The sequence below is a fragment of the Panthera uncia genome (assembly GCF_023721935.1).
Source record: "Panthera uncia isolate 11264 chromosome B3 unlocalized genomic scaffold, Puncia_PCG_1.0 HiC_scaffold_1, whole genome shotgun sequence".
Classification (NCBI taxonomy): Eukaryota; Metazoa; Chordata; class Mammalia; order Carnivora; family Felidae; genus Panthera; species Panthera uncia.
Window position 1 is genome coordinate 115,757,372 of NW_026057582.1, and position 22,104 is coordinate 115,779,475.

Consider the following 22,104-nt stretch of genomic DNA (forward strand, 5'->3'; position numbering starts at 1 on the left):
GGAATCAACTCCAATGGATAAAAATGTTATGGTGTATTCAAACAATGAAATACTGAAATGAGAAAGAACTCCAGCTACACATAATATGAATGAATTCAAAACACAATGTTAAGCAAAAGACAGACATGAAAGAACACATATGACTCTTAACATGAAGCTTTAAAAACAGGCAACAGTAAACCACATTGTTCAGAAAGGTACATGTAGATGATAAAACTAGAGAAAAGGAAAAGATTAGCATAGAAGGGAATGATTATCTGGAAGGAGCCTCCAAAAGGTTTCTAGTGCTAGCAATAGTCTGTTTCTTCACATGGGTGGGGACTGGGTGGTCATTCCCAGGTATTCACTGTAACTATTACACTAAACTTATGGACAAAAGATGGAATCAAACCACTCAGGAAATACAAACTATTTAGAAAATAAATACACTACATTTTAAAACTTATGCAATGAAATCAAATAGCGCTAAGAAAATGTATACTTTTGTTAAAAAAGCAATTTAAATCACAATGATCCAATAAACTAGAGAAGCAAAAGGAGAGCTAAGACTCACACAAAAATAAAGAAAATTAGATTTAAAAAAATAAAAGGACTGATTATTTCAAAAGACCAATAAAACAGACAAGCTTCTGGAAAGTAATCAACGATAAAGAAAACAACTTTAGAAATGAAAAGAGCTTCATAACCATAGATTCAAAAGTATAAATGAAGTCATCATTTTTTAGAATCTAAAATTACTAAAACTGACTAAAGGAATGGAAAATATGAAAACTAATACACGGAAAAACATGGATCAGGCTCAGATTTTCATTTAAACCAGGGTTTCTCAACTTTGGAAGTACTGATAATTGGTGCTAGATAATTCTTCGTCATGCACGACTGACCTGACATTGTAGCACATTTAGGAACATCCTTCTTCCCACAAAATGCCAACAGCACCCCCACCCAACCAGTTGTGACAACCAAAATTAACTCTGGATGTTTCCAGAGGCCTCATGAGAGGCAAAATTGGACCCTGCTGAAAATTTTATTTAAACTGCCCTCGATCTTAGAAAAAAACACACAAATACCAAGTCATCTTACAAGACTACATAACCTTGATACTGAAATGAAACACAAGAGCCTAAAAAGAAACAAATAAAAAGAAGTATATTACAATTGCACTTAAAGTAGAAAAAGCCAAAAATAAAGTATTATCATATCCATCATGTCCCTCTGGCTGCCACCTATGCAGGTGCTGAGTATTTATTATGAATACAAGGATGATTCACAACTAGTAAATTTCTTCACACAATTCACAAATTATATCTCTACATAGAATTATATGCACAATCATGAAAAAACAAGGTAGATCTACATACACTGTGTCCATAATGTATTGTTAAGTGAGAAACCTAAGGTGCAGACATTCCACAGAGAGAAAACTGAACATAGAACATAACATATTTCTCCCATTTTCTCTCTTTCCTAAGTCTCCACTAAAATTATAGTGAATAAACCCTATATAAATACACAATGATAACAAAAAAGGAAGTGGGGCTACCAGCAGTAAAGAATTCACTCATACTAGCATATGACAATACATGGAAGAATAGTAATTAATGGAGCAAACAAGTAAAATAGGTTAGGGGATTATAGGAGGCTAATTTGTCCCAGAGCACGCTGGAGAGACTCAAGACTCTAAGACACCCAGTAACCTGGACAGCAGGAGTAATGAATAAGCCAGAAAACAGATTAACCAAAAGCCTATACCCAGAACATATTGTCCAATCCCCAAACACACTGCTCCCCCTTATGTCCTTAAGCAGAACCCAGGCAAACATATCTACCTTAAGCAGGAGATTAGAAGGTTTCATATCCAAACAAACCAAATAAACCAATTCCAGCTGCCATTTATTATTATACCAGGAAATACAGGGCTGGGGAAGTGGGGTTGGAAATCCCTCTAAATTCCTCCTAAAAAGCTATCAGTTGACAAGTCTTGGCCACAAAGAACTCTCAGTCATCTTTTCAGTATCTCTCTAAAGGAATATATGAATAAGAAAGGGAGGAAAAAAAAACAGAAATATGAATGAGCAATATAGAATAAATAGATATGAGGAAAGTCTTCAAAAAGAAAAATTAAGACCAAGATGAACTAGAAAAAAAAAAAAAACTTATTAAAGAGAAAATAGAGATGGTAGAGAGGGAGAGGTTAAGGGTAGCTTACCTTAAGGGTGCTCCTTAAGGACACTTATGAATACAACTATAAATCAGAAATAAAATGCTATGAATAAAGAATCATCAGAGAACAAGAAAAAGCTCTTAGAATTTATGATATATCATTGGAGAGGACCTCCAATGAACCACATCCCTAGCATTCATCCCCTTATCTGGTCCCCTCCCAAAGCCAATCTGGGCTGGTCCCATGACTTGCTTTAACCAATAAATGTGGTAGAAATGACACTGGGCCAATTCCATATCTAAGCCTTAAAAAGGCCTGACAGCTTCTACTTTTGTGCTCTTGGAAGCCAAAAATTAAGAATTCTGACTACCTTCATGAATAAAGAGAAGCCAAAAGAAAGGGTCCATCCAAGAAGAGGATGAGATGCCATGAGAAAAGGTCTGGGTGAAGAAATACCAAGGTACCACACATATGAGTTAAAAAGCCATTCTGGACATTCCAGAGCAGTCATGTTTCCAAATGACTACCAGTCCCAGCCACTATCTGACTGTGCAAGTGAAGCCAGCAGAAAAAAAAAAAAAAAAACAACTGTCCAGCTAAGCCTAATCAACCCACACAATTGTAAGAAACAGAATAAACTAAGTTCGGGGTAACTGGTTAAGCAGCAATAAATCAAAGCCAAAAAGTTATGCTGTCCAAATAATATATTCAAAAATATATTTGAAAAGATAAACTTTTCATATTTGAAAAGAAAAAACTTCCAGAATTTTAAATTAAAAGATAGAGACAGAATATGGAGACAATATAAAAGATACAAGGACTCAAGTAAAGAGGTCTAAAATCCCATTAGTAGGCATTCCGAAAATGAATAAAGAAAATGGAAAGGAGAAAGTTATCACAGAAAAAAATACAAGCACACTTAACCAAGGAGAAAGATTAAGGAGTCCACTTAGGAAAAAGACCCATCCATACTTAGTGTCCAGCAACAGGGCAGGGGGTGGGGGGTGGGGGTGGGGGAGAGAGAGACCACAACTAAAAATACTCCATTGTAATATTTGAGAACACCAAGGAAAAGATGAACTCTTAAAAGTTTCCCAAGTTAAGCATAGAAGAGTAAGACTCAAAATGGCATCAGGCTTAAACAGCACCATTGGCTAAAAGATGACAGTGCAGTCTTTGATATTCTGAGGGAAAATTATTTTCAACCTAGAACCACATATTCAACCAAACGATCAAATGTGACCATAAAATGTAATAGTATGTAACATTTATTTGTCATTTACTATGTGCCAGGCACTGCTCTAAATGATTTACATGTACTAACTCATTTAATCTTCCTAGTTTCTCCCAAATATAGGTACTACTACTATTTCCCCCATTTCACAAACAAATTGATGCACACTGTGGTTGGGTAATTATCCCAAGGTCAGACAGCTAATAAGCAGCAGAACCAAGATTCAAACCTATAGTGGTCGGGCCATATATTTTTAGATGTTAGAACTCAGAAAGTGTACTACTCCTTCATGCTAGGATTCTACTTGAGGATGTACTCAGGCAAAATGAGAAAGGGTAAGCAGAAAGGTAACATGAGATCAGGTAACAATGGATCCACACTAGCAGAGGAGACAAAAATTTCAAATGACAGCTACACAGCCAGACCAGAGAACAACCTGCTAAGACTGGTGCAGAAGAACCAAAGGCTCCAGAGAGACAGAACAGAAAAGGGACAGGACACCACTTTCTAAACTAAGAATTATTATAAGGAGGACACTGCAAAAACAAAAAGCTCTTGTAAGAATGTCGTAATAGAAAACTCTATACCACAAAGTCCTAATGATAAATAATAATTCATATGACTAAATGTAACGGTGTTTCAGGAAGGGGAGATGGCCCAGAAGGTGGGTGGTCTAAGAGCTAAATCCTTATCTACTTATAGTACAAAGTCAATAAATTAAGCCGTAAATAGGTAAATCTGGAAATCCAGAAAAATCAGAGGTGGTGGTGAACTAGTAGGCACTTCAATAACATACGGGTTAGGCCTTAAGAAGCACAGATAGGCTTAAGGAGATGGCATTCCAGGTGAAGGTCAATGAATAGGCAAAGGCAAAAAATTGAAGAAGAAACAGTTATGGAAATCAGGAATGTTAACAAAGACAAAAAGGTAGCTGGTAGTCCGGGGGAGGCAGTTGTTTCCCTGGTCAGGTCATAGTAAATACCAGCAGCTCCAAAGACTAAAAAGGTTATTTTTAGTACTTAAAATAAAACAAACAATTCAACAAGACTAACTTCTAAATAATTTGTATAATAAGAAGAAAAATTATCCTGGTTTTACTTTTGCTTGAGACAATTTATTTTAGCTCTTGAACACTAGAGAATTTTTACTTTACCTGACCCGTGGGTATTGGTTGATCTAGCATCTCAACATCCAGGAGCTTAGGAAGGTTATATAATCTGCAGAGTTCACATATCAACCACTTCAATTGCTGACGAAGCTACAAAACACATTTCAGTAAATAAGCATTATGTTAAAGAGCCCTTAGAAGACATGAATAATGCTATGACTATTGTAACCAATCCAGTAGGAAATGAAAAAGTTTGTTACTGCTCAGTTACAACTTACAGATAAAATAACAGTCTTTAAGAAATATTTTTAGGGGCCCCTTGTATAAGAAAGTTACTATGGCCTGGGGCACCTGGGTGACTCAGTCGGCTGAGTGTCCGACTTTGGCTCGGGTCATGATCCCACTGTTCATGAGTTCGAGTCCCGTGCCAGGCTCTGGGTTGACAGCTAAGAGCCTGGAGCCTGCTTTGGATTCTATGTCTCCCTCTCTGTCTCCGCTCACACTCTGTCTCTCTCGCTCTCAAAAATAAACTTTAAAAAAAGAAAAAAAGAGAAAGAAAGTTATGGCTTGAGTACAATCCCTACAACTAATACCTAGCAGAATGACAACAGCAAAAGTGCCTGAAGGAGAGCTCTAGACATTGTCCAATTTTCAGTTGCTAACTTCTTTTCTTAGAAGCTTACAACTTCAGACAAGAATACATTTACATTAATGAGGCTACAAAATATAGAGGCAGTGTTGTTACACATGGGTTATCAAATTATACATTCCAGTCATATTCATTTACAAGTAGAGACAAATGTTGTCTAGCAGACAGACCCTTGGAATCTAGAGGAACTTGGATACAGCATCTAATTCCCTGAGTTTTTGAGGGTCCCCATCTATAAAACAAGGAAATTGAGAACTTCTTATAATGGTAAAGATTAAATAAAACCTTCTGGGAAAACATTTGGCACTTAGTAGGTTCTTAAGCATTTGTCTAAAAAAAAAAAAAAAAAAAAAAAAGGAAAAAACTCACTAGGAAAACTGCATGGAATAACTCAGTAAGTTCCCATTTTTACACCCAGGTTGTTTCGTAAATATATTTAAGCAAAGAAGGTAAATTATGTTTATGAACATGTCTTTCATTGTTGGAAACGAACAGTTTTTAATGTATAAGTTTAGGAATTGTGGTCTAAGAACCATGTTCAATACTTAGTAAACTTTACCTGGAACTAGTAAGGTAACTTATTTCACCTGGTCAGGAATAGTTTCCTGGATGTCTCTGATCAAGAAAAGAGATGAAGAAGCAGGTTTATGAAGGACTAAGAAAACAGAAGATTAAAATGGGTTAAACAAAGCAAAGAATAAGACTTTCCAAAGTAGTCAAAGGAACAAGCAGAAATTAGGAAAGCTGAACAGTAAATTAGGATTAAAAAAAAAATCCTCAAGCCTAAAAGGCAGCAAAGCCCCTGTGGATTTACCCCTCCAACAAGCTCTGCTTTAAGAACATAATGAAGATAAGAAAGGGAGACCTGGACACAGACCCAGCCACTCCAAGTCCTGGCAAAGAAGAGTGCTGTGGCAGTGCTGTGGGAAGAGCAGCAGTGTAGTAGAGTCATACCAAGCAACAGGAAAAACAGGGTTGTACATCTTTCAGGAATTTCAGTTTCACCCTCCTCCCCCACCAATCCTCCCAAAAGCATTTGAAGGACGGAAGAAACTAAGATGGTTGGAAAAGATTTAAGAAATATTTAGAAGGTATTTAGAAACTTACTAGGTAGTTTGGGGAGGGGAGGTGTCAGGAAATATAGGTATAAAAAAACAACTTTTAGTTCCCAGTTTCAGGCACAGGTGTGTAAAGCTTCATTATTTCATTTTGTCCCACTCACAATCACAAAAGAGAGTTACTGAAGGGAAACTTGATGGGGGTGGTAGAGTACTTCCAGGCAGGTAAGTTTAAATTCAAATGTAATCATTTTTAACAGCCATGGCACATCCAAGTGAGATTCCCTGATCTATGTGATATATAAACAGTTATATGGGTTTGAAACTTAGGAGATAAATTTTAGCTAAAGATACAGATTTAGGAATCCCTGGAATATAGACTATAATTTAAATAACAGTAGTCAAAGAGATTTCTCAGAGAAAGCACAGAATGAGAAGAGGCTGACCAAGGGAGAAGAGCTCAGGGAAGACCAGGGGAAACAGGAGACAGTAAGTAATCTGATGCAATTCTTCGTAAGATTATCAGTTCCCAGAGGACAGGGATAGGACTTGACTTTTGTATCCACCACTTATCACAAAGCCTGGCATAGAAGCCAGTCAATTAAAAACAAAAACAAAAAAGCTTCCATGTGTTCTATTAACAGTTTCCTGTATACACGGCGGGGGGGGGGGGGGGGGGGGGGGGGGAGTATGCATAAACTCACATAGATAGCACAGATACAGTTTTTTGTTTACAACATTGTATGCGAAAGGGGCCAGGTTATAAACAATATTCAGTGCCTTGCTTTTTCACTGGTAGATCCTAGAAAGTTGCATGTGTTTCTATGGAAAGACTGGCTGCATTCTTTTTAATTACAATATAATATTATATCATAAAACCATTAACAGTAATTTTTATTTAATCAGCTTTTTACTGACAGACTTTAAGTAATAAAGGTTTGTTAAATGGAGAAATGTTTTAACAAGGGAACAATCAACAGTTTCTAAATGGTGCAGAGAGATCAATGTTAGGGTTAAAGGAGTCCCTGGGTTTGGCAACTAGAGATAAAAAATCTTGGTTCAACAATGAAGACAGAATCCAGATTATAATAAAAGAAGTAAAGCAAAGGTGAGGAAATACAGCTTATTCTGTCAAGAAACTAGGTTATAAAATAACTGGCAGAGACTATTAACAGTAGAGGGTGATTTGTTTTTTGTCTTTCATGTAAATATATTAATTTTTTAGAATAAAATGAGGCCCACTTTTATGCTGTCATTTTGAGTATTTTTGGACGAAAAATTTTAGATACTGAAAAATAACCCAGTCATTTCTACTATTATAAAACTTACACCTTTAGATCTTTTCAGAGGTAACCTCCTAAAGGAGATAGCAGTAAGGAGGCTATCTTTCCCTGTCCTGTCACTCCCCTGCTACAGATGTGAATATGTGTGTCTAGCTTTTTACTTTTACCTCTAACCTTCATGGCTCTCCAGATCGACTTTTTTTTTTTAAGTTTGTTTATTTTGAGAGACAGAGACAGAGAGAGAGAGAGAGAGAGCGGGGGAAGGGCAGAGAGCGAGAATTCCAAGCAGGCCCTGCAATGTCAGCACAGAGCCCGATGTGGGGCTCAAAGCCACAAACCAAGAGTTCATGACCTGAGCCAAAACCAAGAGTCTGAGGCTCTGAGCCACCCAGGGTGCCCCCAACCTACTTGTAAAATACTCTTCAAACTGATGTTTTTCTGTTAATTTTAAGCATAAATGTGTTTAAACCACCTATAACTCATTTTGACAAAAATCTGAGGTAAGATTCTAACTTTCCCCAATGGTCAGTTCTCCCAATAGTATTCATAGAATAATCTACCTTTCCTTTTATTTTAACTCATTTTAACTTATTCTGAATTATCAATTTCATGACTCTGTTTCTAAACTTCTATTGTCTTTGTCCAGTCCAGTGCCAGTATACAATATTTTTATTTAATATCTTTTGGACAACTCTCATTACTTTTTTCAACTATTATTTTTTTATTATTTACTCTTTAAAACAAACTTTAGAGTCATTTTGCCAAGTTCCAAAAATAAGACTATTGGGACTTTTAGGGGAATTAACTGCATTCAATTTATAAATTAACATGAAGCTATGGAGATAACTGACATTTATAATACGGAGTCTACCCATCTAGGAACACAGTAGTCAAGTCTTCCATGTTAACTTTAATAAAGGATATAAAACTGTATAGAATATGACCTCAACTACTTAGAGTCTATGTATTTTACTAGCAAGAGAAAAAATACTGCTAGAAAATAGCTATCATTGTCAACAGTGGTTATATCAGGCAAAAATATTGTAAAGGATTTTTATTTCCCTTCATTCACTAAGTTTTCTTACAATAGTTGCTTAGTTTTATAATAAAAAAGTTGTTAATTTTTTTTTTGTAAAATGGAAAGTTACATTTCTTGGTACATTAAAAAAAATCCCAAAAAACCAAAAACACTTTTTCTGGCTTTTACTGCAGTTACAGACTCCTGACAGAGAAAGCAATTCCCTAACACTAGCATTGATGTCATTCTAGCATTATTTCCCCTCACATCCACCTCAGTTCTTTTTCCCTTTTTCTACCTTTTACTTTGGGTAGTGATCCCTACCAAAAATGCTTGGTTGGTTTAATAATCACAATTCATTGAAAAGAGACCACTTAATTCACCTAAATTAAAGTTTAACTAATGGGGAATAAAAAAGATAAATCAGGTAGTAAATAGAATTTGAAGGCCAGAAAACAAACAGACAAACAAAACTGGTCTTCAGCTCCTTTAAGATTATCAAATAATCATTAATCAGACTTTTTTTTATTATATGATCTCTTAACACCTAAGTTCTATATATAATGTTTTTGAGGAAAAAAGAAAGTAGCTTGGCTTATTTTCTCACCGAATTGTTGTTCTTAGTGTCTTCTAGACGTTCCAGAACTGATGTCAGATTTGGGTCATCGGAGTCCACAAACCATATTGGTGAAGAAGACGGGTAAGATTCCTGTTACAAAGACACCTATGTTAAACACATTTTCATACCGACTAACCTAGATATGCAAATACACTACACCACCCACCAAATAGCACAATGACCATGGATTTAAGTAAAATATATCAGGGGGAAGAAAAGCAACACATTAACATCTATGACTGGAGAAAAGTTTCTTTTTATGGATATTTTTTAAAACAAAGTTTTATGGTATAATCTTGCCTGCTCCATGTCAGATAATCTATAAATTTAAAATCAAACAAAAAGAGTTTACCCAGCAAGCAGTAGCATTTAAAATAGAAAATAATACACTGCAAAAGTTATGTTTTATCAAAAGCTGAAAAAAAAAAAAAACAACAAAACGGTACTCAAGTACCAGGAAGATGGACTTCCTTCCCTTACAAAGAATGGTCAATCATGGCCTGGATTCTCCAGCTTTAACATTTTTTTAAGGGCTTTAAAATCTGGAATCATAAATAAATCCCTCAAAAAGCAAAAACAAAAGACAAAAAAAAAAATTAAAAACAAAAAACCTCACAACCTTGAAGTATAATCTATAAATTTAAACCATACTCACTTTTGCCTTTTAATATAAGAAAGCTACATTTAAAAAAATTTTTTTAACATTTATTTATTTTTGAGAGACAGAGAGCAAGGGAAGGGCAGAGAGAGAGGGAGACTCAAAACCTGAAGCAGGCTCCAGGCTCTGAGCTGTCAGTACAGAGCCCAATGCAGGGCCCAAACCCAAAACCGGGAAATCACGACCTGAGCTGAAGTTCAATGCTTAACCGACTGAGCCACCCAGGCACCCGGAAATCTACATTTCTAAACTTTATCTAGATGAGATCTAACTCCATTTTTAAAGGTAAAGCAAAGGAGTACAAACTAGGCACATGTTTTTAAATCCATATAGACGTTAAAATGCTTTTTAAAAATCTTCTCACTATACTCTCTGAGCAATTATAGAAGTTACTTTAAGTTTTTCTCCATTAGAAAATTGGCCCTAAAAAAAAATTTAAAAAAAAATCCCATTTAATTTTGCCTTTTTCCTAATAATTTTCATCCCTTCTCAGACTATAGAGAGGGATGTGGTTTCCAAAGGAACAGATCTCTTTAATTAGGTTAAGGTTATTTCCTAAATATAGCCAGTGTTAGAAGGCAGAACAAACAGCAATATAGCGACCATATGCTACATACAGCTTTCACTTGCCATTAGAAGATGGGCTTTTGAGACAGGCATTCTTCTTGTACAGCCACTGTCTGTGTGCTACAGCTCAGAGGTCAATGATGTTCTTTAACACTGTAGTGAGCGACCTCTAAAACAGTCCCAATAATCCTACCTGGTAATTCCCTCCCCTAGACCTAATGACTCACTTTTAGCAAACAGTACATCAAATAATGGGATGTCATCTCTAGGATTAGGTGACAAAAAGATGAGAACTTCTGTGTTGCTCACCCTCTCCTGCTCTTTTCATTTTTTCTGACTGAAGCCATCTCCCTATTGAGAGGCAAGAGACAGTGCAGCCTCTGACCAACTGCCAGCTAGAAACTGCAGCCCTCAGACCTGAGGCCTGTAAGATTAATCCTACCAAAAACGATATGAATGAGATTGGAGACAGATTCTCTCCCAGTCTCACTTTGAGAGCACTGCAGCACTAGTCAACCCCTTTACTGTCTTGTGAGAGACTCGGAGCCAGGGAACCTGATAAGCCATGCTCAGATTCCTGACCCACAGAAACTGAGATAATTTTTGCTGTTTTAGGCTGCTAGTTTTGTTACAGAGCAATATATAACTCGAGTTCCATAAAATTCCAACATTTTATTCCATTGCAAACTGGGTACTATCAAGAAATGCTAGTTATGTATTTTTAAAAGCACAATTACATATGTTGATTTTTAAAAGTTAATGAACAAAGCACATGCTTTTACCTACAATAGATATTTACTTTGTTCATTTGTACTGTTTTCTATTGCAAATTAGGGAAAAGTCATTAATACTAGATACTAGCAACAGAACAATTAGATTCTAGACATGGAAAAACAATTTTGCAGAACAGGATTAAAGCAGCATTGCTTTAAGAACTATAATCTCAATTTCATTATAGTTCAAGCCAAACGGAACAGAGTATTTTTAAAGCACTTTACCAAGTATTCTTTGAAGAACAAAAAATTGTACTGAAGGAGGATATCATTGTGTCTATTTGGTAATGGTTTATTTTGTTTTCCCACTCCTCTAATTCTCGTGGTGTCCCAAATCTCTACACAAAAAGAAACTTGGTCTTCAAAATCAATCCTATTCTCAAAGAAAACTATTTATCGAGTATTGCATTTTCCTCTTCAAATTCTTCAGCCAAGTTTAGGAACATACCACTAGACCTTAGTTTTGTATTTGCAACCTTAAAAACAACAGTAACAACAACAACAAAACCTAGATTTAGAATTTCACTGTGTAGATTACTTCTACATAAGCAAAATAAAATATATGAACTGTTGCTCTGGACTAAAACCCCTTAAAACCATATTATGAGAACTGAAACAACAAAAAATTATTGAGACCAGTTACCACCCATGACATGTTCTTCCATTCCTATACATGAGAAGGTAGGATATATAGTTGATCTAAGCAACTATGTCAACAATTTTCAAAGTGGGGCCCTTGAACCCCTAGGTCCAAACTACTTCTACAAGAATATAAACTGCCTTTTTCAATGTATTGACATTTGCACTAAAGGTATGCATACAATGGTGTGTAAAACTGCTGGAATCTTAGCACAAATAAAGGCAGTGACACCAAACTATACTTATAGTCATGGTATTCTTCACCACTATGCATTCAAGATATTTAAAGCACAAAGTAAAAGGTGTTTTAGTTAAGAATATCTGTGAAGAAGTTATTTTACTAAACCTCAAATCCTTACATAGGTCTTTTTAATATGGCAACTGATGAAATGGAATGCACACATGAAAACTCCTACGGAATACTTGAGAAAAAGCATTTACGTGACCGAGCTGTGAAGTAAACTAACCACTTTAATGGAACACCAATTTTACTTGAAAGGATGACTGACAGACAATGGTTATTTCAACTTGGGTTTTTGACAGAGGTTTTCTCAAAAAAAAAAGAGTGTTATTTCAAGGAAAGCAAAGGACAGTATTTATTATTGCCAATAATAAAATTCAAGCTTTCAAGCAAAAATTAGAATTTTTGAAAACCTGTATCTACCACCATGAGCTGGAGAGCTTTATCTTAACATAATGCTTTCATGTTATATAATAAACATATCAACATTTAGAAGATTTCAGTGAACGTATTTTCCAAATAACCAATGGATGTTATAAATCATGCAAGGGGGCAGGGGATGGACTAAATGGGTGATGGGCATTAAGGAGGGCACTTGTCTTGATGAGCACTGGGTATTATATGTAGGTGATGAAAATTCTACTCCTGAGGCTATTTTACTATATGTTAACTAACTAGAATTTAAATAAAAATTTTTTGGGAAAAAAAAACATGGAAGAGAAGATCCATCCATTCACAGTTCAAGAAAAACCTAATTTTGGTGAAGTATTCAAAAAGAATAACTATAATTGTTTAAATGGCTATTAAAATATTTCTACTTTTCCAACCAAGTGTCTGTGAGAGGCTGAATTTTCTTCATAATATTTCATTCAAAACAACATATCCCCACAGAGTGAATGTAGAAAGAAATGACAGGCCAGACATCAAAGACATTTATCAGAAATGTAAAATTATGCCACTATTCTCACTAAAATGTTTTGGTGTAGAAAATGTAGCCATTTTTCATAATAATATTTTTATTAACATGTAATGGGTTTATTTCAATGAATATTTTAAATATTTGTTTTAATTTCTAATGATAAATGTTAACATATAACCTACAAAAACAAAGGCTCCTTGGGCCCTCAGTATACTTTTAAATAGTATAAAGGAATCTGGACTCCAAAAAGAATAGCTACCTTCTCCACACCTCCTCCCACTTGGCCCAGAATGTCTTCCTTGGAAGAAACATCCCTTCACCATTCTATATTAACTGATGTGGTTCCACTGGAGCTAGTTTTCCTAACTCCTTCCCATCCTCCTACCTCTTTCCCTTGACTCAAAACTTGGTCACAGGGCTCTAATGAGCCCATTCCACTCCCAGTGATTAGCGGTCAGGTGGGCTTAACCAGGCAAATCTAGGTCTTCTCTGGGACTAAAATTCTCTTTCTGGGAGATCTGGAGTCATAAGGACAATGCTGGCCAGCCTGGGGTAGCCAGCATTTATCTTACCAAAACAAAAAGGGTTTATATAAACCCTTTTCTAGAAGGTCATAGATACTAGTATTTTCTGCCATGACTTGAGACTGCACACTTGCTAACATTTTTGCCAATCTGTTAAATAAAAGGTTCTACCTGGAAAGGGAAAAAAGTTCCTATACAATATAATTTGTTAGAGCTCCAGAAACCAGTTCATCAGTAAGAATGGAAAGCCATCACTTCTAGGAAAGTCTCAAAGGATAATGTCCTCCATGCACAAGATTTAGCTCTAGCTATTTATGTCCAAAACATTACTTAAAATAGAAAAAAAAAAACAAAACAATAGAAATCACCTATACGTCCAATACCAGGAAACATGACAAACCCCATGTTACAGTCCTACAATAGAACACCACATGATAATGGAGGACATTATAGAGGAATAACTTATGACAGATCTACAATTCTGTCAAGTAAAAAAACAGATTACAAAACAATCTGACATTTAAGGGAGAGGAAGTCTATATAAGCATAGGAGAAAAAAGAAGACAAGATATATATCAAAAATTTGATAGTAGTGTCTTCTGAGTGGTAAAATTACAGGTGATTTTTTTTCCCCATTTGTGCTTATCTGGTTTCTCAATTTCTTACAATAATAATGTCTTGTTTTCTACATTATAAAACATCCACCACCACCACCACCTCTGGAAACTAAGTGTGCACAAACTTTGCATCACGTTCAAGGTTTGTTCAGTGTAATATTTAAAAAACAATCTACTTCGGGGATGCCTGGGTAACTCAGCTGGTTAAGTGTCTGACTCCTGGTTTGGGCTTAGGTCATGATCTCATGGTTCCAGGGGTTTGAGCCTCAAGTCAGGCTCGGTGCTGACAGTACAGAGCCTCCTTGGGATTCTCTCCCTCTCTCTCCACCCCACACCCCTGCTCCTGCTTGTGTTTCTCTCTCTCTCAAAATAAACTTTAAAAAAAAAAAAAAAAAAGACAATCTACGTCGAACAGCATCCAAAATTATGACCAATAGATTTAAATCTAAGCATACTCTCAATCTCTCAAATATATGAAGCATTTTAATTTTTACAACTAAACATTGTATATCTTGAAAAGATAGTTTCTGTACTATTTCTCTTTAAAATAACCTACAATGTGCCAATTTTAAGCACTTGGATGGTGCTCAAAAATCTCAATATAAGTTTAAACAGTTTTCTTTACATTGTATGTTTCAGTGCTTATAACACAGCTCTTTTTCACCACAGTTATGAAAATTTTAGACCTAAATAAACAATTATCTAGGCATCTAATTACTCAGGACCTTTTTTCCTCCTATTCTATTAGTTGTATCAGGCTTGCAGGATGAAGTTGTCTGTGACCACCACCATAAAGGTTATAAGGGAACAAATTTTCAAACAAGTTCATCACCACTACCATTATCACCATAAAATGTTACATTATCTTAATCTGAGGCAACACAACTCAAGGTTAATCAAACCAACCTCTTAGCCCATCATTGCTTATGAAAATTATGTCTAATTCAGAAATAACTTGTGTCTACTTTCTACGTAAATCCACTAAGAGATCAAAGTGTGGCTCAACATTAAGCACCCGCCAGCAAAACTGCCTTCCAGACTGCTCAGTTTCTGCTATCTTTCCAAATAATAGAACATAGAACATGGCCATCTCCAAGGACTTCATAACTTTTTGAAAACTGGTGCACAAAACTTTTTGCTGAAGTTTCAGAGGTATAACAGTTGTAATTCTTCCAGAGTCCAGTTATGGGACACACTACTTTCACATTCTGTTGTTCAGTAAATGTGGGGTGGAGAACAAAACTGACAGAATTACCTTATAGGACCCTAATAAAAGTCTAACTGCTCTGACATTAAAAAAATAAAAAGCTACCAAAAAAAAGAAATTACTCCCTGCTAATCATTTTATAAGTACACAACTAAGTAACATGATCAGAGCCCACAAAAGCAGAATGAAAAATCTAATACCTGGTGAAAGAAAAATACACACATACCCTGTAATCTGAAAAATACTTAAGTGTTCTGAGTAGCAAATTACAGCTAATCAAAACATCACTATAAGTAAACTGAGGCAGAGAAAGTAAAGGTGCTGAAGAAGAGTCAAACCACCCAATGTGCAGAAACCACTAGACAGTTTCCTTGGTCCGGAGACTGCTTTGTCTTTCAGAATAATCTTTTAGAAGAGAACACAGAACACTGTTACAACAGCCTTGGAAAAGGGAACTCTGGTTCATCACTCTGGCTCTCCAGGAATGCTTTACTTTTGGCAGGGACTGTTTGTCACTTCAATTCCCCACCCCTCAACTAGCTGACATTTATCTAATACTATCCTTTTCCAGGTCTAAGGAAGTTTAACAAAAAATCAAGTTACTAAGGGTATATACAACATTCATAAAATGGAAACCTAAGTCTCCTCTTCATGCATCTGTTCTTTCAAGGGCGGGCATAAAAATGGGGATAAAGGAGGATAGATAGATAACAACTAGGAATTTGACTCTATACTATAAATTGGTCAGATGAATGGAAACAATGATTCCTCTGACCCGAAAGTACCACTAAGGTGTTCAACATGATAGTTCTGCTATTTCCAAACGACTCTCCAGGAGTTCAATTTGGAAAAGTAATCTGTCCCAGGAGGGCAGACCAAAGAAAAAGTCTTGGACTCTTTAACCAAGTTGTTCATGATTTCCTTTGTATAGCCTTGGTGGGGTGTAATCAGTGTAAAGACTAGAAACATGAAAAGTTAAGAAATTAACAGCACTGATTTATTTCCCATGTAAATCTGTTAGAAAGCACTTTTCAAAATAAAATGTTATTCAGCCATCAATTTCATAACTGTAGAGGACATTATTCTTGATAAAAAGCTTTCCTATATAAGCTTTCAAGCAGGACAAAAAAGTATTATCTACTTTATAGAAAAATACAGTACAGGAAGTGATTTGCTTAAGGTCCCAGCTATTAAGTATAGACTAAACCTTTTTCTCTCACCTAAACTCCAAGCTCTAACATTTGTTATTTTAGTGTCTGGCTGTGGGGGCAGGGAAGGGAAGGGAATTTTTCACAATGATGAACAGAAATGTAATTAGCGAAACAAAAAAATGCGCTACCACACATTTTACCACTGGCAAATAGTCACTCATGCAGAAAGAGTAATGGTTTATGCTACCCAAACAATAGAAGTATGAAGTTTTATTTGTTTACCAGCTAATTTACATCCTGGGGGGGATTTTTCACTCTGAAACAGTGATTCCCTACCAAGAGTTACCAGATGCCAAGAAGCCCATAAAAGGAGTAGTGGAGTTGCCAAGTCACGTTAGATATCTCAAAAGGACTAAAAGAAAGCCATGTATTAGCTCCCAATAAGGCCACGCAGGTTATTAAGACAAGCTGCTTTGCTTTTAGGGGTGAGCATAACAACTGGATGTTAGTGCTAACTAGCTATTAGATGTTTGCATGACACTCCTTCATATCAGGAATTCACAGAAAACAGTAAGAAAGACTCCTTGAGATTGAAAATAGCATTCTTTCCCTTCATATTTAAGATTAGGACAGATTTATATAACAGGAAAAGATTTACTTCAATTCCCTTGGCTTATAGAGTAAAACATCTGTTTTGTTTTTTACTTCTTAAACCTGTATTTCATATGAAGTCAAATTACAGATTTCCTATCTAGTGACCTTTTAAATCTTAACAATTGTGGGTAGAGAGACAGAGAGAGCACAAAGAGGGCAGAAGGGAAGAGAATCCCAAGCAGGCTCCACACTCAAGCACAGAGCCCAACATGGGGCTTGATCCTAGGACCACAAGCTGAGCTGAAATCAACAGCAGGATGCTCAACTGACTGAGCCACTCAGGTGCCCCTAAATATTTAAATATTTCTTGATGTTACATCTGCACTTTTGACAAACTCTTTGCAGTTAACTTACACAGTAAAGATTTTTGTTCAAACAGAATATAGCTAAAATGGTGGCCTTATAGCCAATAGGACAGATATTTACTGAGCATTTACTGAGTGGAAGATAAAAAGCATAATTATAGACTATTCTTCCCTGCTATCATAAAAAAAAAAAAAAAGACAATCATCTAAAACTATTATAAACAAAACATAAGAAAACAAGGGGCATCGGGGTGGCTCGGTTGGGCATCCGATTTTTGGCTCAGGTCATGATCTCACAATTCGTGGGTTCAAGCCCCACGTCAGGCTCTATGCTGACGAGCTCGGAGCCTGAAACCTGCTTCAGATTCTGTGTCTCCCTCTCTCTCAAAAATAAACAAATATTTTAAAAACATGTAAAAAACAACAACAGAACCCAAACAGTAAATAGTAAGGTCTACAGAAGGGAAGAAGGGAAAATAAACACTAGCATAAACTGAATATAAACTCATAGAAGAGCCTTGATGGATGGTCAGACATGGAAAGACAGATTGGAGTGGGGTAAGGGGCACATTCCATCTGGGAAAAACTTATGCAGAAACCTGAAAGAAAAAGGGGGCACAGTATCTTTAGAAGATTATTCAGAAACTGGCATGCATGAGTGTAAGGAAACAACTGGTGAGGTACTACTCACTCAAATGTTAAAGAAACTACATAAGTATGTTTCTTGGTGAGCAATGGAAAAGACAGTCTGGTATACAGCAGAGCTCAATAAATATTTGGGAATAAGAGAAAATAAGAAGAAAAATTAAAGAATAGATCAAACTCGTTACTTTTTTTTAAGAGCTATAACCTTGTAGAGAATAGCAATTCACAAACACAGTAGATACGTGTGGCATTTGAAATCCAGTTCCATTTTTCTTTGCTCTTTCCCTCTAAAAAATGGCATGGACACTAGCAAGCCATTCAGATTTTATAAAAACACTTACCTATGCTTAAAGGGTCTTTATCTTTTAGAGATACTCACTGAAATATTTACAGATGAAGTGACAGGTCAAGAACCTGCTTCAGAATAATGTGAGGTGGGGTACAGATGAAATAAGATTGGCCAAAAATTTATCACTGTTGAGGCTGAGTACATGGAGGTTCTCCACACTATTCAACTTCTGTGTAAGTTTGATGTTTGTCCACAAAAAGTTAATACACATTCATACACACTGAGCTTCCATCATAATTATCTTTGGATAATATCTGTCATAATTTTGAGTAGTTTCTACTATGGTACCATTATACCAGTCCCTACCAAATCCTTTCACTGGGTGTCTCTCATTCACTCCTTGCTCCACTTCCTAATCCGGGTCTTCACTCAATACTTTGTGTGCAGCCTACTCCTATCAGCCTATTGTATGGTTCTCAATGTGGGCACTGCTGGCATTTGAAGAGGAATAATTCTTTGTTGTGGCAGACTGCCTGAACATTACAAGACACCTGGCATCCATGGACCCCTGGCACTAAATGCCAGCACAGCAGCACCACCACCCTACAAGCGATTGAGATAACCTAAACCATACATACACATTTCCTAATATCACACGCTAATTAAACCTGTAGTGAACTACCCCTAGTGCTAGATGGGAAACACATTTTTCCAACTTACTACCTCAGTAATTTAGTAGCTCCCCACAGCCTACAAGTTCAGTACTCTATCATGCAAACCAGCCCTACCTTTTCCTGGTCATACCCCCAACTTCAACCAGAATAATCACTATGCAGGCCAGTCTCCGTCATGGTCACTACTACTTCCTATTTCCCATCCTTGGAAAATCTTCTCCTTTACCAGCCTCTATCCCCATAATTTGTCAACTCCTAAGCAAAGCACATTTTCTCAAGCTTTGGTGTTTTGGGATTGCATTTCCTCTGCTTAAAATTCACTTCACTCCAAGATTCAACTCACCTGTGGCAGCCCAACTCCACTGTCAGCCTGTCACCAAAGCCTTCTCTGAAGCACCACCCCACGACCAAACTCAAAATTAATTGCTCTTTGGCTTTCAGAATGACACCACAGAACCTGGTAACACTTTGTTATGTGAAACTCCTCCCCTAAGATTTAGTTCTGAAAGCAGGGAATGCTTGGTCCAGTTTTGCAGAAACCAGTCAAAACCTAGAACAGAACACCTATATGTTCAATAGATGGCTTCTCTCTTCAGTACAGCACTTGTATTTTTCTTTCAAAAATACACCCTATTCCCCCAGATATTCTTTCTGAAAATTATTTTAAGGTCAATTATCATAACTTTAAGGCCTTTCCAAACTCTGGAGTACCGGGCACACTTTAGGCACCTGAGTAGCCAGGTGCCTAAAAGCACCAAAAGGACTTCACCAAAAGGAATCAAAGACACGAGACTTGAAGGAACATGAAACTACCACCTTGACTCCTGTTACAAGGACCATCCATATTCTGCAGTTTGTAACAATACCCTAAATCAATTTCACCACAGTTTAATCACACACGGTCACGAAAAACATTCAATATTTCAATTATCTTACCAAGTCCCGGGTTTCTAACAAGCTTGCAACTTGAAAGAGTAAGCTTTAAATCGTCTTTTTGGCTTTGGGCAACCTTTTGGCTGCAAATAACTCATTACTTACACACAGGAGGAGCTATGTAAGCAAACACGGATACCACCACCTGCCGAATCCAGGTACAAAGCACCTTTCAGAAACACGTACGCGCGGAACCAGGCCAGCAGGAAGGGGATAATTCAAACAGTACCAGAGGCTGCATTCTAAACTTTTTTCCCCTCGAATGCATCAGTTTTCAATAGCAGTTTTTCCTTAACACAAACTTAAAAATAATTGGGTGAATAAGCAGGACCAGGAAAACCTGACTGAAGAGTAAGGCGTTAAAACTGGAGGGCCCTTCCCCGCCGGGGTTCAAATAGCCATAGCCGACCGGCCTCGCGTGGCCCCGGGAGCAGGCCGGCGGTGGGGAGCCATGGCGACCCGGCGAGGGAAAGGGCCGCCGCAATCTTCCAACCCGAAGCCCGGAGACGGGAACCTACGGGGACCAGCCCCAAACCCAGACCCGCGGAAAAAGCTGAGAAATGCGCCGCCCGCCTCCTCCCACCCAAGCCTGGAGCCTGCAAGGCTGGGCCTGGGCTGGGCCCCTTGCCGGGGGATAGGGGCGGATTCGCCCGGCCCGGGGACCCGGGAACCAAGTGGCCTCTTCAGGACCGACTCCCCTTTGTCCGGGAACTCAGGGGACCCCTTTCCGCCTTCGCCTGGCTCCGAGGGGCTGAGCCCGGGCGCCTCACCGTGATGTTGCAATGGAGTGTGAGCGGCGGCGGCGGCGAGTGTAGGCTGCCGGGCGGTGCCGCAGGCGGCAGCAGGAACTGGCAATGGAGCTCGTCCAGCTTCCAGCTGACGATGCGGAATCGCTCGTGGTTCTTATCGAAGATGGACGCCAGGAACTTCAGCTCTGCCTTGAGCCCTGACACGGACATCTTCCCCTCATCTCCGGCAGGAGGGGTGCGAAAGGGGAGCCGGGCCCGGGGCCGCCGTCACGGCCGCGACCGCCCCGCAGGGCCGGTCCGGGACCGCGCTCTTGCGGCTCCGCCTCTCCCCGCCGCCGAGGCCCGCGTGGGATGGCGGCTGAAAATGGCTAGGGACACCGAGGCCTCGGCCAGCAACTGTGTAGCGAGCGGCCGGAGCGGCTGCTCTCTTTGTAACTGACTCTGCCGGCAGGGGACCGCGGCCCCGCGGCTTAAAAGGGCAACAGCGACACCGCCCCCGCTACCGACTGGGAAAGGGCTGCCCCCACCCCGCCCCCATCCCCTCCCCGCCCCGGCGCGCCCCGCGCGCCCCTGTTCCGGCGCGTGCACGCGGCCTGCGCGCGGGCCCGCCTGGCCGCCCCCTCCTCGCCGTGACCCAACCCTCTTCCTCCCCAGCCCATCTGCTTCGCTCCTCGTGCTCTAAGACGCGAGGCTTGGGGCCAGCTGGCTCCCAGGTCCCTGATTACCTGGAGGAGCAGGAGACCCCTGCGCGCCCCCGCTCCCAAGCCTGGGGCGGGCCACGTGCGCGGCCTATTGCGCCGGCCACGTTGGCGCTGCTGCGGACGCGCGCCGGCCCCTTGGGGGCGGCTCCTCCTCTAGGCTCTGAGCACGCCACCCACTCACCTGACCCAGGCCGGGCCCTAATGGGAGGCGGCGGGCGGCGGGTAGCTCTTTGGACGCAAATCGGCCCACTTACCTTCATCTTCGCTGCTCTAACCCCAGTCCTAGCCCCACTTCGCTACCCTGGGTTCCTGCCAGGGCCTTTTTTCTCTCTTCCTCTCCTGCCTTGAGTTTTTGTCCTGTTTCCCGAGTTTAGGGAAACCCTCCACCTCCCATTGAGGCAGGGCTGGCCTATTTTCAGTAAAGTCTTAGCTCAAATGTCATTTCTGAGAGGGCCTCCCTGACCGCCCAATCTAAAATAGCCACCCCTATGTCACATCATCCTATGTTATTTTTTTTTCCTCTCAGCACCTATCACCATCTGATATTTTTCTTGTTTGTTCGTTGCCTCTGCCCAAGGCGAATGTCTTACTCAGGGTGGTATCCCCAGGATCTAGAACAAAACCTTTCGTAGACACCCAGTGTTACGGAATGAATGCTCCTATCTGGAATGCCCAGCACTTAATACAATCGGTGGCACATTCTAGATGGATGAAGGACTGTATGG

At 38.8% G+C, this 22,104-nt stretch overlaps 1 protein-coding gene across 3 annotated transcripts in view; it reads right to left on the reverse strand.

The window, feature by feature from the left end:
* UBE2Q2 (ubiquitin conjugating enzyme E2 Q2) overlaps window positions 1–21,188 on the reverse strand; it is a 64,652-nt gene extending 43,464 nt beyond the window's left edge. The window contains exons 1-3 of one of the 3 annotated variants that reach the window (XR_007453885.1): window positions 20,700–21,183; window positions 9,122–9,223; window positions 4,552–4,656 (exon numbers count right to left, since the gene is read on the reverse strand). Coding sequence is in view for 2 of the 3 variants with exons in the window: in XM_049613918.1 (XP_049469875.1) it covers window positions 4,552–4,656; window positions 9,122–9,223; window positions 20,700–20,888 (396 nt within the window). In the remaining variant the exon portion in view is untranslated. Of the gene's footprint in view, window positions 1–4,551; window positions 4,657–9,121; window positions 9,224–20,699 lie in introns of all 3 variants that reach the window. The other 2 variants (XM_049613918.1, XM_049613919.1) reach the window with 2 other exon arrangements.
* Window positions 21,189–22,104: the final 916 nt, after the last annotated feature.